Raw genomic sequence first — 16,817 nt, forward strand, 5'->3', positions numbered from 1 at the left:
CTCAAAAAAACCCATCACAATAAAGGATGGTGGAGTGGCTCAAGGTGTGGGCCCTGAGTTCAAACCCCAGCACTGCAAAAAAAAAAAAGTACTTGAGAGGTCTTGAGCAAGTTGAGTAAAATAAATTGTGGGAGTGTGATCTTGCCTATTAGCCCATAAAACAAAGTAGGATCATTTGAGTTACAGGTAGCTGGCTACAGCAACACATTTGAGAAGGAGGAGGAAAGATGTAAAGCAGCTTTTCATTGGGGGTTAATTGACTATTACTACTTACAGGTAGGATGTATGTCGGGCTTTCTAGGAAATAATTTAGCAGCAGTTGTCAAACAGTACATGTGCCAGACTAAGCCAGGAATCACACGGCAACCATTTGCCTTCCAGGTCCATATGTAACAGTTCCGTGAAATTGGTAAGATCACTTGTATTTTTCCATTTTATAGATGAGGATATGAGAAAACAAAGGTGCAAGAATGTTCATTTGTTCCCAAACATAAGCCTAATGAAAAAACTAAAGTTGGAAACCAGATGTCTTGACTACTTTCAGTAATTTCATGTTTTTGGTTTATGCTACACTTTGTACCTATATAGCTACAGAGATGGGATAACAACTAAGGTAGAATCAGAGAGGGCTTGAAGGAGATTGAGGGGGTGCTTTGGTGATGTGAGGAGGAGGTAAAGATGTGTAGAAGGACTTGCAAATAGTCTTTGAAATGGAACAGAGCTTGCTGTTTTGTTTTATGTCCCAAAAGCACCCTTTCACATTAAGCAAATTAAAACCATTCTACATTATGCTTAGCCATTTTCCTGCCAAATGTGTTACCACCATCACCAAACTGTCCCTTGGGGGAGGCATTAACCAAAGATGGCATTTTGTATTTCACATATATAAATGTGTATCATGTTCTCAGGGAATTCAGAATTGAAAGTAAGCACCAGCCATGGCAGGGGATTCAACAGCAGGTAAAAAAACAAAGCTGTAGCTGTCCTTTTTCTTATCTTCCATTTTAAGCAAGTCCAAAGTCTTAGGCTCATGAGAAAATGAACTGTGTACTTTCTTCTGCAGTAAGCTTAATTTATAGAATGATCAGGTGTGTACCAGTAGCTCATGTCTATAATCCTAGCTACACAGGAGGCAGAGACCAAGAGGATTAAGGTTTGAAGCCAGCCTGGCCAAGTAGTTTCTAAGACCCTATCCTGAAAATACCCAACACTAAAAAGGGCTGGTGGAGTGGCTCAAGTGGTAGAGTGCCTAACTAGCAAGCATGAGGCACTGAGTTCAAATCCCAGTACCAAAAAAAAAAAAAGATCTAAAGTAAAGCTCAGGAGCCTTCCCAAGTCCCCTTGAAAGCAAGTGACAATGCAGTTATCTTAACTAAGGGATTTTTTTTTTTTTTTTGTGGTTTCACAGAAACAAACCAGAAGCAGTAGAAGTAACATTTGCAGGTAAGTGTCTTTATCGCACCTCTCTTAAGAATAGGCACAACATTTAAAAAAAAAAAAAGGCATGTTTTAAGTGATAGAATCCTTACTTAGCAAGCACAAAGCCCTGAGTTCGAACTCCAGTGTCACCCCCCCCCGCAAAATACAGTGTGTGTATGCATAAAATAGAAAATAAAATTTTTGATTATCAAGTCTTTTTGGGGTCTTAGATAATTATTTTGTGTATTTACTCTACTTACAACTTTGGAGTTAGGTAAACTATGTAATATTACTTGCTGGCATCTTAGAAGTTTGAGTTTCATTATACAAAGTGTAGTCTTTTTACTTTGGAAGTCCTGGAGTAGTATCTTTCTACAGCCATTGTCTTAAGTTTGTCTAGCACTAGAGTAGAAGGGGAAACAGGGATATGATAAAGCCCTGTTTGTCAAGACAGTGAGATGGTGCTGGTCTTCATTCCCTATACAGAATTGGATAGATACAGTTTAACTTGATATAAAATCTAGATTGTCTTGGAAAACTTCTAAGCTGAAGTGCCATTTTTGACTCTGAGGGCAGGCACCATCCCTTTCCTCTCCTACTAACTAGTAATGCCACAGTTCTCATGATTCCTGTGGTTCTCATGCCAGCTCCCTGTGTGATAACACTTAAGCATCTACCTTCAGGAATAAAACAGACTGAATCAGTCCACTGTATGGTGCAGGAAGAGAGAACCTGTAAAGGGTAGAGGCCTATAGATTAGAAGAGACTTAAAAGATAACTATAGGTATCATATTGATCTTGTTTGGATCCTAATTCAAATAAGACAAAGTGTTTAAAATTTTATTAAGGAAAACGTGAGTTTTGTTTTGTTTTGTTTTGTTTTAATTTAGGCATGACAGTGATACTGTGGTTGTGCTCTTTTAAAATAGTCTTCTTTATCTTCCAAAGGCAGAGTCTAAAGTGTATATGGATCAAACAGCATGATGTCTGGGATTTGCTTCAAAATAAGTCATTGGTGTGGAGTGTATAAATGAAACAAGATTGGCCACGTGTTGTTAAAGCTGCATGATGGAGATAGGAGTTCATTGATACTATTCTTTCTACTTTTGTGCAGGTTTACAATGCATTACAATAAAAGTTTTATTATAAAAGTTATTTTAACATCAAGTTGTGATAAAGATAAAAATAGCTTTGTAATTTTAGGCAAGACTAAATAGAGGGACACCGAGCAATTCTATCCCAGTATGTCTGCTGACTTCCCATGTGAATTTAAAATAGACATCATTTTATGAATATGACTTCTTAACAGAGGTCTTCCTTGTAGCCTGCTCTAGCCTAAGTGATTAATGAGATTCTTTCCTGTTCCCAAGTTAAGCAATCTTACTGCTTTCCTCACAGATTTTGATGGGGTCCTCTATCATATTTCAAATCCTAATGGAGACAAAACAAAAGTGATGGTCAGTATTTCTTTGAAATTCTACAAGGAACTTCAGGCACATGGTGCTGATGAGGTAAGTTCCCCATCATTTTCCTTAGACCTCTTGTTCTCACCTTTTGTTGGCAGCTTGCCATTCACAGAAGATCCATGGCACTAAATTACCCCCACAGGCTCCAGCCACTCAGCACAACTTTCTTACTTAACCAAGGGCTCTTCATTTCCCATAATGATGTAAAGAAATGTTTCCAAAAAAAGGTTTTGGCTCTTTGCCTGCTTGCTTTTTATCTCGAATAAATAAACCAGTTTAATAACTTAATATCTTAAAGGGATTTGCCTTTTTTCAAATTATATAGGGTTCCTAGATTTTATAAAACAATGGAAACAAAACAGCAGAGAACATTTTGTTGGCCAGGACAAAAATAGCTATAAGCTGTAAGACTAGTCAAAATTCTATTCTATGTTTAGAACATTATTGAGGCAGATATGTATGTTAGGGCCTACTTAGATTTTATAATCTTAGTTTTTCAGTCTGGAAATGTAGGCACACATAAACTGCCCTTAAAATTTTTATAAATTAATGTTCTTCACAGCTGTCCTCTTTGCATACCTCTTCCTCCTTATAACTAACTACTTTGGGGAAGTAGGGGATGCAAAGCCTTATGAAACTCTTGATGGCTGAGCCCTGTGCACTGGCTTCTTTCGATAGCTAAAGTAGCAGGTTTGGTTCCTGTTGAACTGTATTTGCTCTGGGGCGAGCCATTTATGGAAGAAAGAAAATGCTCTTACACTAGTGTGCTCACATTGTGGTTGGGTCTCAAAGCAGGAAGTATGACTCAGTTCCTGAATCAGTTTTCAAATATCTTAGTTTTTAACAAACTAGACTGTCCTTAATCTGTTGAATGAAGATACAGCCATTTCTGTTTCTTTGTAAAAAGTAGTAGTTTGAATAATTTAAAAATTATGTAATGGAAGACTGTTTATAAAGGAGTATGGTCAAAAGCTTTGATAATCTTTTGTTATAAAAACTAAAATAGGACTTAACAGGATACTGAGAGACATAGGGAATCACTTCCTCAGTTTTTGACATGTAGTTGATTTGTCCCTTAATCTCAAGGAAAGAAGAAATACTTAGAGAATTTGGATTGGGGATGTTTTTACCTGAAAAAGAAAAGCTTCAAGAGGAAGATCTAGTTTTTTTGTAAACCTTATGAAAGATTACTATATAACAATAGTTGCTGTATCTTCTCTATCAGATAAAGCACACAAGGAAACAACAGCTGTGAAGGAACTCCTGCTTTGGATTAGCTTTCAAAAACATTTCTGAAAATAAGTGGTAAACATTTGAATGTACAACTACAAAGTTGTATAATTATTCTTACTAGACAGTCATCTCTCTTTAAGATCTAGGTAACAGTGATAATCCTGGAAAGGGAAGAAAATTATATTGGACTAAGTTTCTTTCTTTTTTTTTTCCCTCTCCTTCTTGTCTCTCTCGTCTTTCTTTTTTGAGACAGATCCTCACTATTTAGCCTGCGCTGATATCAAACTCCTTCTTCTGCCTCAGTCTCCCAAGTGCTAGGATTATACACATGTACCACTACACCTGTCTTGGATTTCTTAAACCTTTCCATTCTGCGTTTAGCTTACAGTGAAACTCCAGAGCATAATACAGTTTTTATATCTACCACATAGGTCAAAGAGCTAACCTACCTCCTCAAGTGGGTGGAGTAAGTAACATTCATAGTGTAGGAGCAGAGTGTGCAGTAAATGGCTCTCTGGGTTGGTTAAATAGTGACCAGCCTGTGATAACCACAGGAAACTTATTACTTTGTCACGGGCCCTTTTTAAAGACAGAATGCCTATGCTTGCTGGAGTGGGCAGATTTAATAGTTATGAGTGCATAGACCGCCTCCACTCATCTCCTGGTGTCAGGTTAAGAGAAGTAGCATAATTTTAAAAGTGAATCATGATTAAAAGTGCAAGTGAATAGGTGGGCATGGAGAGGCTGAAGCAGAATTGTGAGTTCAAGGGTAGCTTAGTCTATATAGCAGACCTTGTCTCAGGAAAAAAAAGCAAGTAAAATAACAGAGAAGTGTAGTGTTGGCTGGTTATGCCAAGAAGAGAGAGCAGAGGAGTTGAATGTGATATAAATTTGTCTTTAAGTCCCTCATAGATCTCAAAATATTAACAGTAAACTGAGAATTAAACTAAGTTGAAGGGGCTATGGTTTCTCCCACATCTGATTTCCCTTTTTTTTCAAGTGTCAATACAGGAAGTACAGAATTGTAGCTCAGAGGTAGCATGCAAGTCAAAATTCTTGTGAATATACATGTTACTTTTTTTTTCCCCATAAAGTGTTTAGGAGGAATGGTATATGGGATACTTGAAGGTCAAATCTCTGTGTGCCACTAACTCTGTAACCTTGAACCCCTCCCTTCTGTTCCTCTTCTGTACAAGATTCTTCACAGTGGTTATATGATCACCAGCGAGGAACTACACATGGCATTACTTACTTACCTTTTGTCTCTATGTAAACAAAGTGTGATTATGGATTCACACTTTGAGGTCCATGCTATTTACCAAGTTTTGCAGATCGGGAATGTTTTCCAGCCACAGGAAAATGATTAAATAAGTACGTGGAATATTATGAATTGTTGTTCAGTGAACTATCTGCAGGCCATTACTTAAGGTGTTTCCAAAGAATATTTAAGAATGGGTGCACTGTAGCTCACCTAATATGCGCAAAGCCCTGGATTTGCCCCACAGCACTGCCAAAAAAAAAAAAAAAAAAAAATGGGTTGGGGATGAAGGACCTCACCACTTGATGATTTTCTTTCCTAAACTGAAACATAAAATGGTTTATTCCTATTCCTATTTGTTTGTTTTTAATGCTGTCTAGAGAGTTCATTGAACAAGAGATAAGAAAAACACTGATACTCCTTTGAATGGTTATTGCATCTCCCTGTATGCAGGTGTCACTCTGGCACTGAAAACACAGTGGTGAACCAAACAGGACCTGCTTGTATGGAACTGGACCCTAGAGCTGCCTTTTTCTGGCTTCTGAAATTCTTAAATTCTTTTAAATAATCATGTGTAACGCCTATGATTAAATCACGAAAAGCTTATGTTTTTCATTTTTAATTTGATAACTTGGCACAGATTAAATATTCTTTGTAATATCTCAAAATACTAAAGTATTATTTGTGGTAAGAGAGTGTTAGAGATTGCCTGGATATAGACAAAATCCTGCATGCTATTATACTACTGAGTTTTAGTATATTGACCTCAAGTTTTACCTTTTGTGGAATAATGATGTCATAAGTTTTGTGTTTTGTTTTTTTTTTTTTAATTCTACATTCAGAATAAGTCAAACTTTTTTTATATATAGGTTTTGGTGTTTGAACTCAGGGCCTACACCTTTAGCTACTCCACCAGCCCTTTTTTGTGATAGTCTCTCAAACTAGTTACCCAGGGCTGGCTTCAAACCTTGATCCTCCTGATCTCCTAAGTAGCTAGGATTATAGGTATGAGCCACCAGCACCAGCTTACATAGGTTTTTTTAATGAGTTAATAAATATGGCATGTCTGTGGTTTTTGTTTTGTTTTATTTGGGGGGAGGCTAGACAAGGTCTCGTTATGTAGCACAGACTGGACTTGTACTAGCCATCCTAAGTGATCTCCAGTGTCTGATATTATAGGCATGTCCCACCTGCACCATGCCCAGTACCATGTCTACTTTTTTGACTCTTTTTTTTCTTTGTCAGTTTTGGTTTTTGACTCCTAAACATACAAAGACTGCTAAACCTGGAAAAGCTCATTAGATTGTTAGTGACTTTAACACTTTATTTCTATCTCAAAATAACTGCCTTTCCACTGACTGTGTCCCTTACAACATTTAAGACAGATGTATGGTTTTCAGAGGAAAGTCTGTTTTGTAATTCATGTCAGTTTAACAGATCCCACCTGGTGAATCAGTGACATAGCAGAGACAAAGTAGGAAGGTATAACTGGGCTCTTGTTTTAACGTCTACTTCAAAATCTGGAAAGTAGCTAGCAGTACCAATTTGGGAAAACACTCTTAAGTAGAGTGTGCAACTTTGGTGGATCCACCAGTATCAAAAGCTGACTGAGTCAGTGCTAGTGGCTCAGAACTGTAATCCTAGTTACTCTGGAGGCATTGATTAAGAGGATTGCAGTTTGAAGTCAGCCCAGGCAAATAGTTCTTGAGACCCTATCTAGAAAAAGCCCATCACAAAAAACAACTGGAGAAGTGGCTCAAGGTGTAGGCCCTAAACACCAGCACCACAAAAAAAAAAAAAGACTTGAGAATTGTCCTTTGCCTTAAAAGTTGATTATGAGCTAATTTTTTTTTAAAACCTACAAGATTAGCAGACTAACAGAAATCCATTCCCAGCAATACTGTTTTTATTTCTTTATTCACCTGGATAAGTGGCAGAATAGCCTGTATTTAGTTGATAACTAATCTATTCTCTCACTTGCGTTTGTCATGCCTTGATTCTCTCGAAAACGAAAGATGATTGAGGATCTGAAGGAGAATAGAAAACATCTGAGGGGTGTGGTCAAGTCTTAAAAGCTCCTAACCTTTTGGAGTTTAACCCAGTTCTATGAAGGAACAGTTTAGTGACTTAAATAAGTTCACTTCCCCCTCTAGTTTCCTACCCACCAAAGAAAAGTTAAGAAAATGCTAGCCTAAGAAGAGCTTGGAGAGTATTGTGTGCTTCAAAAATAGTGAAATTAGCCAGGCACAGTAGCTCACACCTATAATTCTAGCTACTTGGAAGGCAGAAATTGAGAGAACCACAGTTCAAGGCCAGCCTGGGCAAAAAAGTTAACGAGATGCCATCTCAACTGATAGCACATAACCTGTCATCCCTCATAAGGGAAGCATATAATAGCAGGATCCTGGTCCAGGCCAGCCTGGACATAAACAAGCAACCCTATCCCCAAATTACCAAAGCAAAAAGGAGTGGGGGTGTGACTTAAGTGGTGGAACACCTGGTTAGCAGGCATGAAGCTCTGAGTTTAACCTCCAGTACTACCCCCCCAAAAAAAAAGAAAAGAAAGATATTATCATGGACTTTGGATTAACTTTTTTTTCTTTAATTTTCTAGTTATTAAAGAGGGTGTATGGAAATTTCTTGGTAAACCCAGAATCAGGTATGTAGTAATGTGGCAACTGTGAAATGACGTGGGAAGAAACATGTACTGTTCATTCTATTCCTGTTTTTTCCAAATGATTTTGTATAAGTATTACTCATTTTCCAAATAGTTCTGCAGAAGCCCAGTTCCCAGTTCACCTCCCTCTGTAAATACAGCCTTTAAGGGGCTCTGCTTTGTCTTTTGTGGTACACAGTGGGATGTACAGAATAAATGTATGTCATTATTAACCTTTACTTGATGTGGCCAGAATTATTTCCTTAAATCTTTCAGCCAGAGGTCTCCTTTGTTTGATCATGGTGATTCAAAAGCTCTTGAGAAGACTAAACAAATATTAATTCCCACCCAAAACTCATAGTAACACCTTTTTTCTGTACATTGTATATTTGGAGAAGGAATATTACAGCTCTAGTCTTACATTTTCATGTAACAAAATGTCATCTTCCTCTTTAATCCATTCTTCTAATAAATGGTCTGCATTCATGGCTAAAAGAATTGAAAGGCACTGCTGCAGCCTTGAGTAGCATAGCTATATGATGCTGCTTTAAACAGATTTAAAGCAGAAAGATTGAGTATTTTTACCCCTATGGTACAGTGGCATGTGTCAGCTCCTGGGGCATTTAACAGGACCTCAAAAGTGAGAGTGAGCTAGTAAGACCATTTGAACATAGTATTTGTTACTTAAATATTATTTCTTTGGTACCTTGACTAGCAAACTGTTCTGAAAAGGAAGGTCTCTCTTATTCTCTTACCAGAAGTTTTAACATTCACAACGTAACACTGCCTCACCACCTGCGTTAAAATTCTTCGTATCTAGGCCCTGAGTTCAAACCCCAGTACCTCCAAAAAAAAATGAATTTTTCACATCTCCATATTTCTGCTTTTTTTCTAACAAAGAAAGATGTCTTTTATTTCGCCATATTACTAGGATTATTTGTAGATGGAAGCTTTGACAACAGTTCATAAAGAATATTGAAATGAATCCCCAAATTGATGGAACAACTATATCATAAAAGTAAAATCATAGACTTTAATAGGAATCAAGGAATTTAAAGAGAGTAAAGAAACATATCTAGAACAGATGTTGGAACTCTTGTGCATACTTGTCACAGCTGAGATCCTGACATTTGGAGCTTATGTTTCTGCCCCTGGGTCTTCCTTCTTCTACCTTCTATGAAATCATGCACAAACAAGATTGCAGACTCTAAGTTCATACAGGTGTAAAGAATGACCATGTGAAAGTAGCATCTCTTCTCTTAGTTTCTGGGTTTACATACAAAGTTTGGAAAACTCAGCCAGCTATACTAGATTGCTACTTTTCTTCATCCTCAGTGTATTCTGTTCATATCAGAAGTCTTACTTAAGGTCAGCCATTAGCTGTAGTTTTACTTTACTTGGCTTCTTACACCCAGCAATCCTCAACTCTTAAGTAATTTTTTAATCTAATCTTACTGTTAACCTATTTGCCTATCTGGCTTTAGGTACCCAAAATGGAATGGTGATTATTTAATATTAGAGCACCAAAATGTGCTAATCATTAATTAGAACAAAGATTTAAACAGCCCATGTTCCCAAAGAGGGTAGGTCAGCAAAAAACATAGATCTTAAGAATGTTCATGTGGAAAAAATAAAATAGTGTAAGGATTTGAGATCATTCAGAAGTGTAAGATCATTGCAGTTCTAATAAAATTATTGTTGCCCAGAATGTGAAATAATCCTCAGGGGTGTCCCAGTATTCTAGCAAAAACATTTATAGGCTTTGGGGCATTATTAATCACTTGATTATATAATCAAATGTTCCCAGCCCTGTTTTCTGGAATTCATAGGCAGCATGCCTTAAAAGAAGCAGAGTGGTCTGGTGATAAGCAGACTTGGATTTCAGTCCCTATTCTGCCCTATTTATTGATAACCTTCTATGTTCTAGGCACTTTAAATATTGTACTTTTTTTTTGAGACAGTCTTGGTAACAGCTCACACTGGCCTGGAACTCAGGATCCTCCTGCCTCAGCCTCCCCAGTGCTGGTATTATAGGCATGTGTGAACATGCCCAGCTTAAATATTGTACTCTCTTTTAATGCCCACAACAGTCTTTCCCATCTGCCTACCCCTTTTTTTTTTTTAACAGAGAAGGGAATTGTAGAGGTTAAGCAATTTTCCACAGTTACATATAGTGAGACTAGAATTTGGACCCAGTTTTGTTCAACTCAAAATAAGAGTGTCCTCCACCTGTACATCATGCTGCATTTAGAGTCACTGCTTCTTTGACCCTCTTTTTCTCTTCTGGAATGAGGATAGCCTTATTATTTAGCCTACCTTCTTCAGAGAAAGACATAGATAACACATAAAGTAAAATGTTTTAAAAAACACTGTGAAAATTTTACAGTGTTTACAAATAAAAGCTGTTGGGAGGTTGGGGGTGTAGATCAAGTGGTAAGAGTGCCTGCCTAGCAAGTGTCAGGCCCTGAGTTCAAACCCCAGTACCACCAATACATAAAAATAATTAAAAAAAAAAAAAACTGGAAGGGTTTGTGATAGCATGTAAGGGACTTTTATCAGGAAGCTACCTAGCTGCTGACTATGTTGGTACACTAAACCATCACAGAAAAAAAAAAATGTGAGTTATAGTTTCAAGTCAGATATAAGCCTCTTTCACAAATATCTCTGAAACTAAATTTCTAATCAAAGTTCCCAGATTATGACGTCTCAGTCCACATTTGTAATTCATTGTCTTTGATATTGATTCATATTTTTGCTTACTATCATTTGATTAGCTATAGACTTTTGTAAGGACTTTATAAGAATTAAGATTTTGTTTTGTGGGCTGGCAGAGTGGCTCAAGTGGTGGAGTGCCTGCCTAGCAAGTGTGAGGCCCTGTGTTCAAACCCCAGTACCACCAACAAAGAAACAAAAAGATTTTATTTTTGCCTCATTTTGCCCTATGATACATATGGAAATGAACAGTATTCTACATGGGTAGAAACCATGGGCAGTGAAACAAAATGAAATGCCATTAGAACCTGAAAAGTTAGGGTTTTTTCTTTCTTTTTTGGGGGGGTTGGTTTTGGGCTTTTTTTAAATTGCCAATAGTCACTGTTTCCTTAAGAGAGATTACTTTTGATTTGTTTTGGATTTTGTTGTTTTTAATATATTGTGGGTGATTTCCCCCCCCCTTCCAGGATACAATGTTTCTTTGCTATATGACCTTGAAAATCTGCCTGCATCTAAGGATTCTATTGTGCATCAGGCTGGCATGTTGAAACGAAATTGTTTTGCCTCTGTCTTTGAGAAATACTTCCAATTCCAAGAAGAAGGCAAGGAAGGCGAGAATAGGGCAGTTATCCATTATAGGGATGATGAGACCATGTGAGTATGAAATGTGCTTCTAAAGCCTGAGGGTGGCTATCACACTGAGAGGGCACTTAGTCAAAGAAAGAGTGTGGTTGAACCTTCAACTCCCTGTGGGCTGGGGTTGTAGCTTTAGTGGTAGAGTGCCTGCCAAATAAGCGCGAAGCCCTAAGTTCAAACCCCGTACTACAAAAAAGAAAAAGAAATCCCTTGTGTGGATCCCTTCAGCATGTTTTTCTCATAAAAGGATGCAAACAATAGCAGTGTCTCCAGAATTGAAAAAAGATGAGAAAAAAATCCTGTACTTTAAGATACCTCTATTCACAGTCCTCTTTAAGAGAATAGTGTGGATAATCAGGCAGCAGAAGCTGAACAAATGTTCTCTGTTATTGCAACTCTTTTTTTTTTTTTTTTTTTTTTTGCCATATGGGGGCTGAACTCAAGGCCTCACACCATATTATTGCAACTCTTAAGTTATCTCCATATTATGAATCTTCATTGCATGTAAAACAGTAAAAATTTTTACACAAAACTGAGTTCAAACTCCAATACCACCAAAAAAATTATAAGTGGCATTCTTGAGAACTAACTCTAGATTCCAAGTCATACCTTAAAAAAAAATTAATAAGATCCACTTTGGGGCTTGAGACCCTAAGTTGAAACCCCCAGTACTACCAAAAAGAAAAAGGAAGAAAGAAAAATCCACTTTTGGTAATTTCCACTTCCTACTTCTTGGAGGTGTCTTATGATGCTAATTATGTTGGCTATGAATACTAGTCTTGTCTTGACACACCTTTGTATTTTGGATTCAGAAATTTAGGATTTAACCTTCTACTTCACTTGTAGATGAAGTTACTGACAAAATCCCATTCTAATTCTGTACCTACTCTCCTGGGTTTTGTTCCTTTCAGGTATGTTGAATCTAAAAAGGACAGAGTCACGGTAGTCTTCAGCACAGTGTTTAAAGATGACGACGATGTGGTCATTGGAAAGGTATTCATGCAGGTATGGAACAGATAACCTTGGGGGAAAGTCATGGTATGGTAATTCATGTCTTTGCACCAGAACACACCACAAGCATAGAAAAGAGAACTAAGCCAGGTATGGTGGTACACACCTGTAATCCCAGCAACTTGGGGGGCAGAAGAAGGAGGATCAAGAGTTCAAGGCCGGTCTCAGCTATATAATGAGACTCTTCAAAAGAAAAAGAACCAGAATAGCTGTGTTGACGTTGAAGCACCCCACTCCCCACCCACCATCACCACCACCAGACTAACTGCATGTTCTATTTTTCTTAGTGGTTCTGGCCTTTCACAGGACAGGACAAGAGGGTAAATTGGGTATTAAACATACTAAATACTGACTGAGTATTCTTTCTACTATTGGCTCTTTTGGTCGCATTTCCTGACCGCTTGTGTTTTCTCAAGTTTATGGCAAGGTTTGTTCTTGGCTTAGTTTAGTCCTGAGATCTTTTCAGAATGGTCTACGGCAAATTCTGAAGTAGGAGGTAACGCGTTCGTAGATGACAGAGGAGAGCCTTGGCCTGAGTTTGAATAGAGTCATCATAGAGTGCTTCCTTCAGAAGAAGCTCGGTTCTGAGGGAGAACAATGTCAGACATTTCATCATTGGATTTTTGGTGCAGTTGGATTCAGCTCCTCTTGTTTGCTGGCTACTTGCTGGCTCTAAGACATGAGGGCTGTTGATCAGATGGTATCTAGGGTGGTTTCTTCTAGATGAATCCGCAAAGTCTAATACATTGTTAATTTTTTTAAACTTTATTATATTCATTCTTAAATTCTTAAGTTCTGAAAGAGAATCTTTTGCCAAATAGAATTGAAAGATAACTATGCTTAACATAGCGAGGATATGTATATGCAGCCTTCTAAGTGGTTAGGGAAATTTCCAAAATGATATCCTGAATTTGATCCATCTCTAGTGGTGACTTTGTGTTTTGGCTACTTAATCAGAAACTCTATATAGAGAAAACTGAAATATTGGCACTTTACGTATGTATTCTCTCTCTCTCTCTCTCTCTCTCTCTCTCTCTCTCTCCTTCTGTCCCTCTCCTCTCCTCTCCCCTCCCCTCCCCTCCCCTCCTCAGTCCTAAAAGTAAACCTCTTAAGATAAGAATTGACAGGGGAATTAAATGCAGTAGCTCAGAAATTGGGCTAAATCCAAACTGACAAACTAATTTTAAAAGCTATGAAGTTTATATTTAGATTTGGCTGGGTTTATTGCCAATCTTGTTCCTTTTTATTCCAAAAAATCTCTTAACTTATTTTTAAATTTTAAATAGATCTTATTGTAGAGTTTACTGGAAATTTATTCCATAGAAGAATTTCTGTAGTTTTTTGCATATGAAATTTAAACTTCACTCTCATAATAAATGCTAAGGACAAAAGGGAAAACAAAGCTAGTCCCTGGTGGCTCCTGCCTAGCTACTTGGGAGGCTGAGATTGGGAGGGCCATGGTTCAAGGCCAGCCTGGGCAAATAGTTCATGTGACCCCATCACCAAAAAATAAACCAAGCAAAATGGACTGGAGGTGTGGCTCAAGTGGAAACCATGAGGTCAAACCACATTCCAACCAAAACAAAGGGGTGGGGAGACAAAGCCTCTTTTGCCTTTTTTTTTGCATTGTCAATATTTCCAGTTAGTGACTGTCCTAGCAGAGTTCTGCAAGGCATATAGTGTCTGGGAATGTAAAGAGGTCAGATAGCCATCTGCCTGCCACCCTTCCAGATCCAGAGGCTGGGTATTCGTTGGAAATGACCATAGAAATTGGGCTTTTGCTGAATTTTGCCCCAAAATAACTGATCTGAGATTTTTCTTGAGTTAGAGTTTAATGTTTCTTTCCCTTTTTTCTTTCTTTTGGAAGTACTGGGGTTTGAACTCAGGGATTTGTCCTTGCTAGGCAGGCCCTCTACCACTTAAGCCACACCTCTAGCCCCTCCAAGCTTCCTTATTGAGATAGGGTCTTGCTGTGTAGCCCAGGCCTCACAGTCCTCCCACTCCAACCTCCCCAAGTATTAAGATTACAGGTGTGCACCAACATGCCTGGCTTCAAATTTTAAGTTTCTAGGAGAAAGGAGGATAGATGCCAGCACAGGTGTGACCTGCAAGCACAGTTTAAAGTTCCTTGTAGTCACTAACCTGTTTATTGTGGAACATTTTTTTACTTTCTCCTGCCAGTTTGTACGTGCAACCTGATGAGAGCACAAGACACAGTCTAAGTAGTTTTGGTAGATAACTGCCTAACTCTTCTGCATGGACAGGCGGCTCCACTGTTTATCTGTTGTTCTCTCGCCAACAGTGAATGAGTGCCCATTCGTAAAAGTGTGCATTTCCATCCAAAAGTCTGCTGCTCTGCTGGTTAAAAATGGTGACTGTGTCTTCTTTTTGTTGAGTTCAAAACATCTTAGGTTAAAGTCTACTTGTTTTTCTTCTATGACATGTCTCTTTATGTCTGCTATCCAGTATCCTATTGAGTCATTAATCTTCTCAATTTCTTTATTCACTAAGGAGCTGAATTATTTTTCACTTACGATAAGAGCTGAAATTATTTTTTCCAGTTAGGGTATGTTTTGTGAGCTTTTTTCTCCATGTGGATGTTTATTTTTACATAAACAAATTGACCACTTTTCTCTTTCATGGATTCCAGATTTTGAGTCATAGAAACCCCTTCCTAATCCAAGGTCATAAAGAAATTGCCTGTGTTATTTTCTAGTATTTGTATAGTTTTATGTTGCACATATCAGTCTTTTTATCTATGGAGTTTCTCCTGGTATATGGTATGAAAGATGGGTCCATCTTTTTTTTGAATGGCTACGCATCTTTTTCTGAATTGAGATCTGAACTTCCTGAGGTAAATTATACTTTGGAAAAAAGAAATAGTGTTGTGATAGTTAAAAGCTTAGTGTAACAAAGACACTAATGAAGATGAGGGGCTGTTTGGGTGGACTGTTTTTTTTGTTTGGTTTTGTTTGTTTTTTTTTTTTTGCGGGGGGGTGGTTTCTTTTGGCAGTACTGGGGTTTGAACTCAGGGCCTCATGCTTCCTAGACAGGCACTCTACCACTTGTTGGGTAATTTCAAGCTAGGGTCTCACAAACTGCATGCCTGGGGTGGCTTTGAACCTCCATCCTCCTGGTCTCTGCCTCCTGAGTAGCTAGAATTAAGGCATGAACCACCAGTGTTCAATGGTGCATTGATTTTTTTTTTTTAAAGTATAATTTAAGAGAGAAAACCAAGAAGAAGCAAACACCTCAGATTATCTGAAAGATACAGTCAAACCAAAAGCATATTATGGACCAGGTTTTTTTTTTGGCGGCACTGGGGTTTGAACTCAGCCTTATGCTTATTAGGCAGGTGCTCTACCACTTGAGCCATTCTGCCAGCCCCATATACCGGTTCTTAAGTGTATTATTTTCTATATATAGACTGATGAAATGGTATTGTCACTACAGGTTTATAAATGCCCCCATCTGTTATGAATACCACATGTGCCTGTGATTGAAGATTTTGAGACACTAGACACTGAATAAACACAAGAAAATACAGGCATTTATTTGTTCTGTTGGATACCCTAAGGCTAAAGAGTAGAACCAACAGAAGTTAGAAAACCTTTCTGAAAAATGAAAGGTGTTTTCTAAAGAAGAGCAATTTTAGGACCTTTGCTGTAGGGATTTCCATTTGGGATGATCTTAACTCCTTCCCTGCCTTCCCAAACAGTTTTTCCCTTGGGGAACAAAATTTGTTCAGAAAGGAGCTAACCTGTCCAACTTACGGCCATTTCTTTTCTGCAACCCATCAGCAGCTGGGCAAGGCTGGCCCAGAAGTAGTATGTAAAACAGGTGTGATCCTACCCAGACAGAGGGACTCCTCCTACTATCCCCCTAGCATTATCTTTCCTTTGCTGAGGGCTTCTTACCTGTAAGTGGAAACATAGTCCCTGTCCTTCCTTCCAAGTGTATCAACTGTATCAGCTGGTGCAGAAGCATCTTTACTAAGCAGGCCTATGCTAGACAGGTTCTTGGAAGAACAGAGAGATACAAACAAAGGTGGATAAACTTTGGCTTAAGGAACTCAGCATACTAAGGAAGCCATATGCAATAGCAAGTAGTGAAATATCACAAAAAAGAGAGAGAGATGGTAGCTCCAACAAGAGCAGCGAACTGTCCTTGGCTCTTAGGGGTGGAATACATGAGCCGCAGACAAGTTGTGCATCTCGTACAGCTGTGTGACTATGCTTTTAAACCTAAGAGACCTAGATAAGCTTTTGGTTTCATGCTTCTGCCGTGTCTTTGAAGGCCTACTCAGTCTTTTTTTTTTTTTTTTAAGTGGTAGTGCTGGAGATTGAACCCAAGGCCTTGTACCTGCTAGGCAAGCACTCTATTGTACAGCTATACCCACTGCCCACTCAGTGAATTTGAATCATCC

The 16,817-nt window shown here is 38.2% G+C and overlaps 1 protein-coding gene across 1 annotated transcript in view; it reads left to right on the forward strand.

Annotated features, from left to right (window-relative positions):
* Arpc2 (actin related protein 2/3 complex subunit 2) overlaps positions 1 to 16,817 on the forward strand; it is a 30,152-nt gene that overhangs the window by 6,937 nt on the left and 6,398 nt on the right. Inside the window, exons 3-7 of the mRNA XM_074071713.1 lie at positions 1,409 to 1,443; positions 2,818 to 2,930; positions 7,990 to 8,035; positions 11,212 to 11,398; positions 12,292 to 12,385. Coding sequence (XP_073927814.1) covers positions 1,409 to 1,443; positions 2,818 to 2,930; positions 7,990 to 8,035; positions 11,212 to 11,398; positions 12,292 to 12,385 — 475 coding nt within the window. The remainder of the gene's footprint in view (positions 1 to 1,408; positions 1,444 to 2,817; positions 2,931 to 7,989; positions 8,036 to 11,211; positions 11,399 to 12,291; positions 12,386 to 16,817) is intronic.

Source organism: Castor canadensis, chromosome 4 (genome assembly GCF_047511655.1).
Source record: "Castor canadensis chromosome 4, mCasCan1.hap1v2, whole genome shotgun sequence".
In the NCBI taxonomy this organism is placed as follows: Eukaryota; Metazoa; Chordata; class Mammalia; order Rodentia; family Castoridae; genus Castor; species Castor canadensis.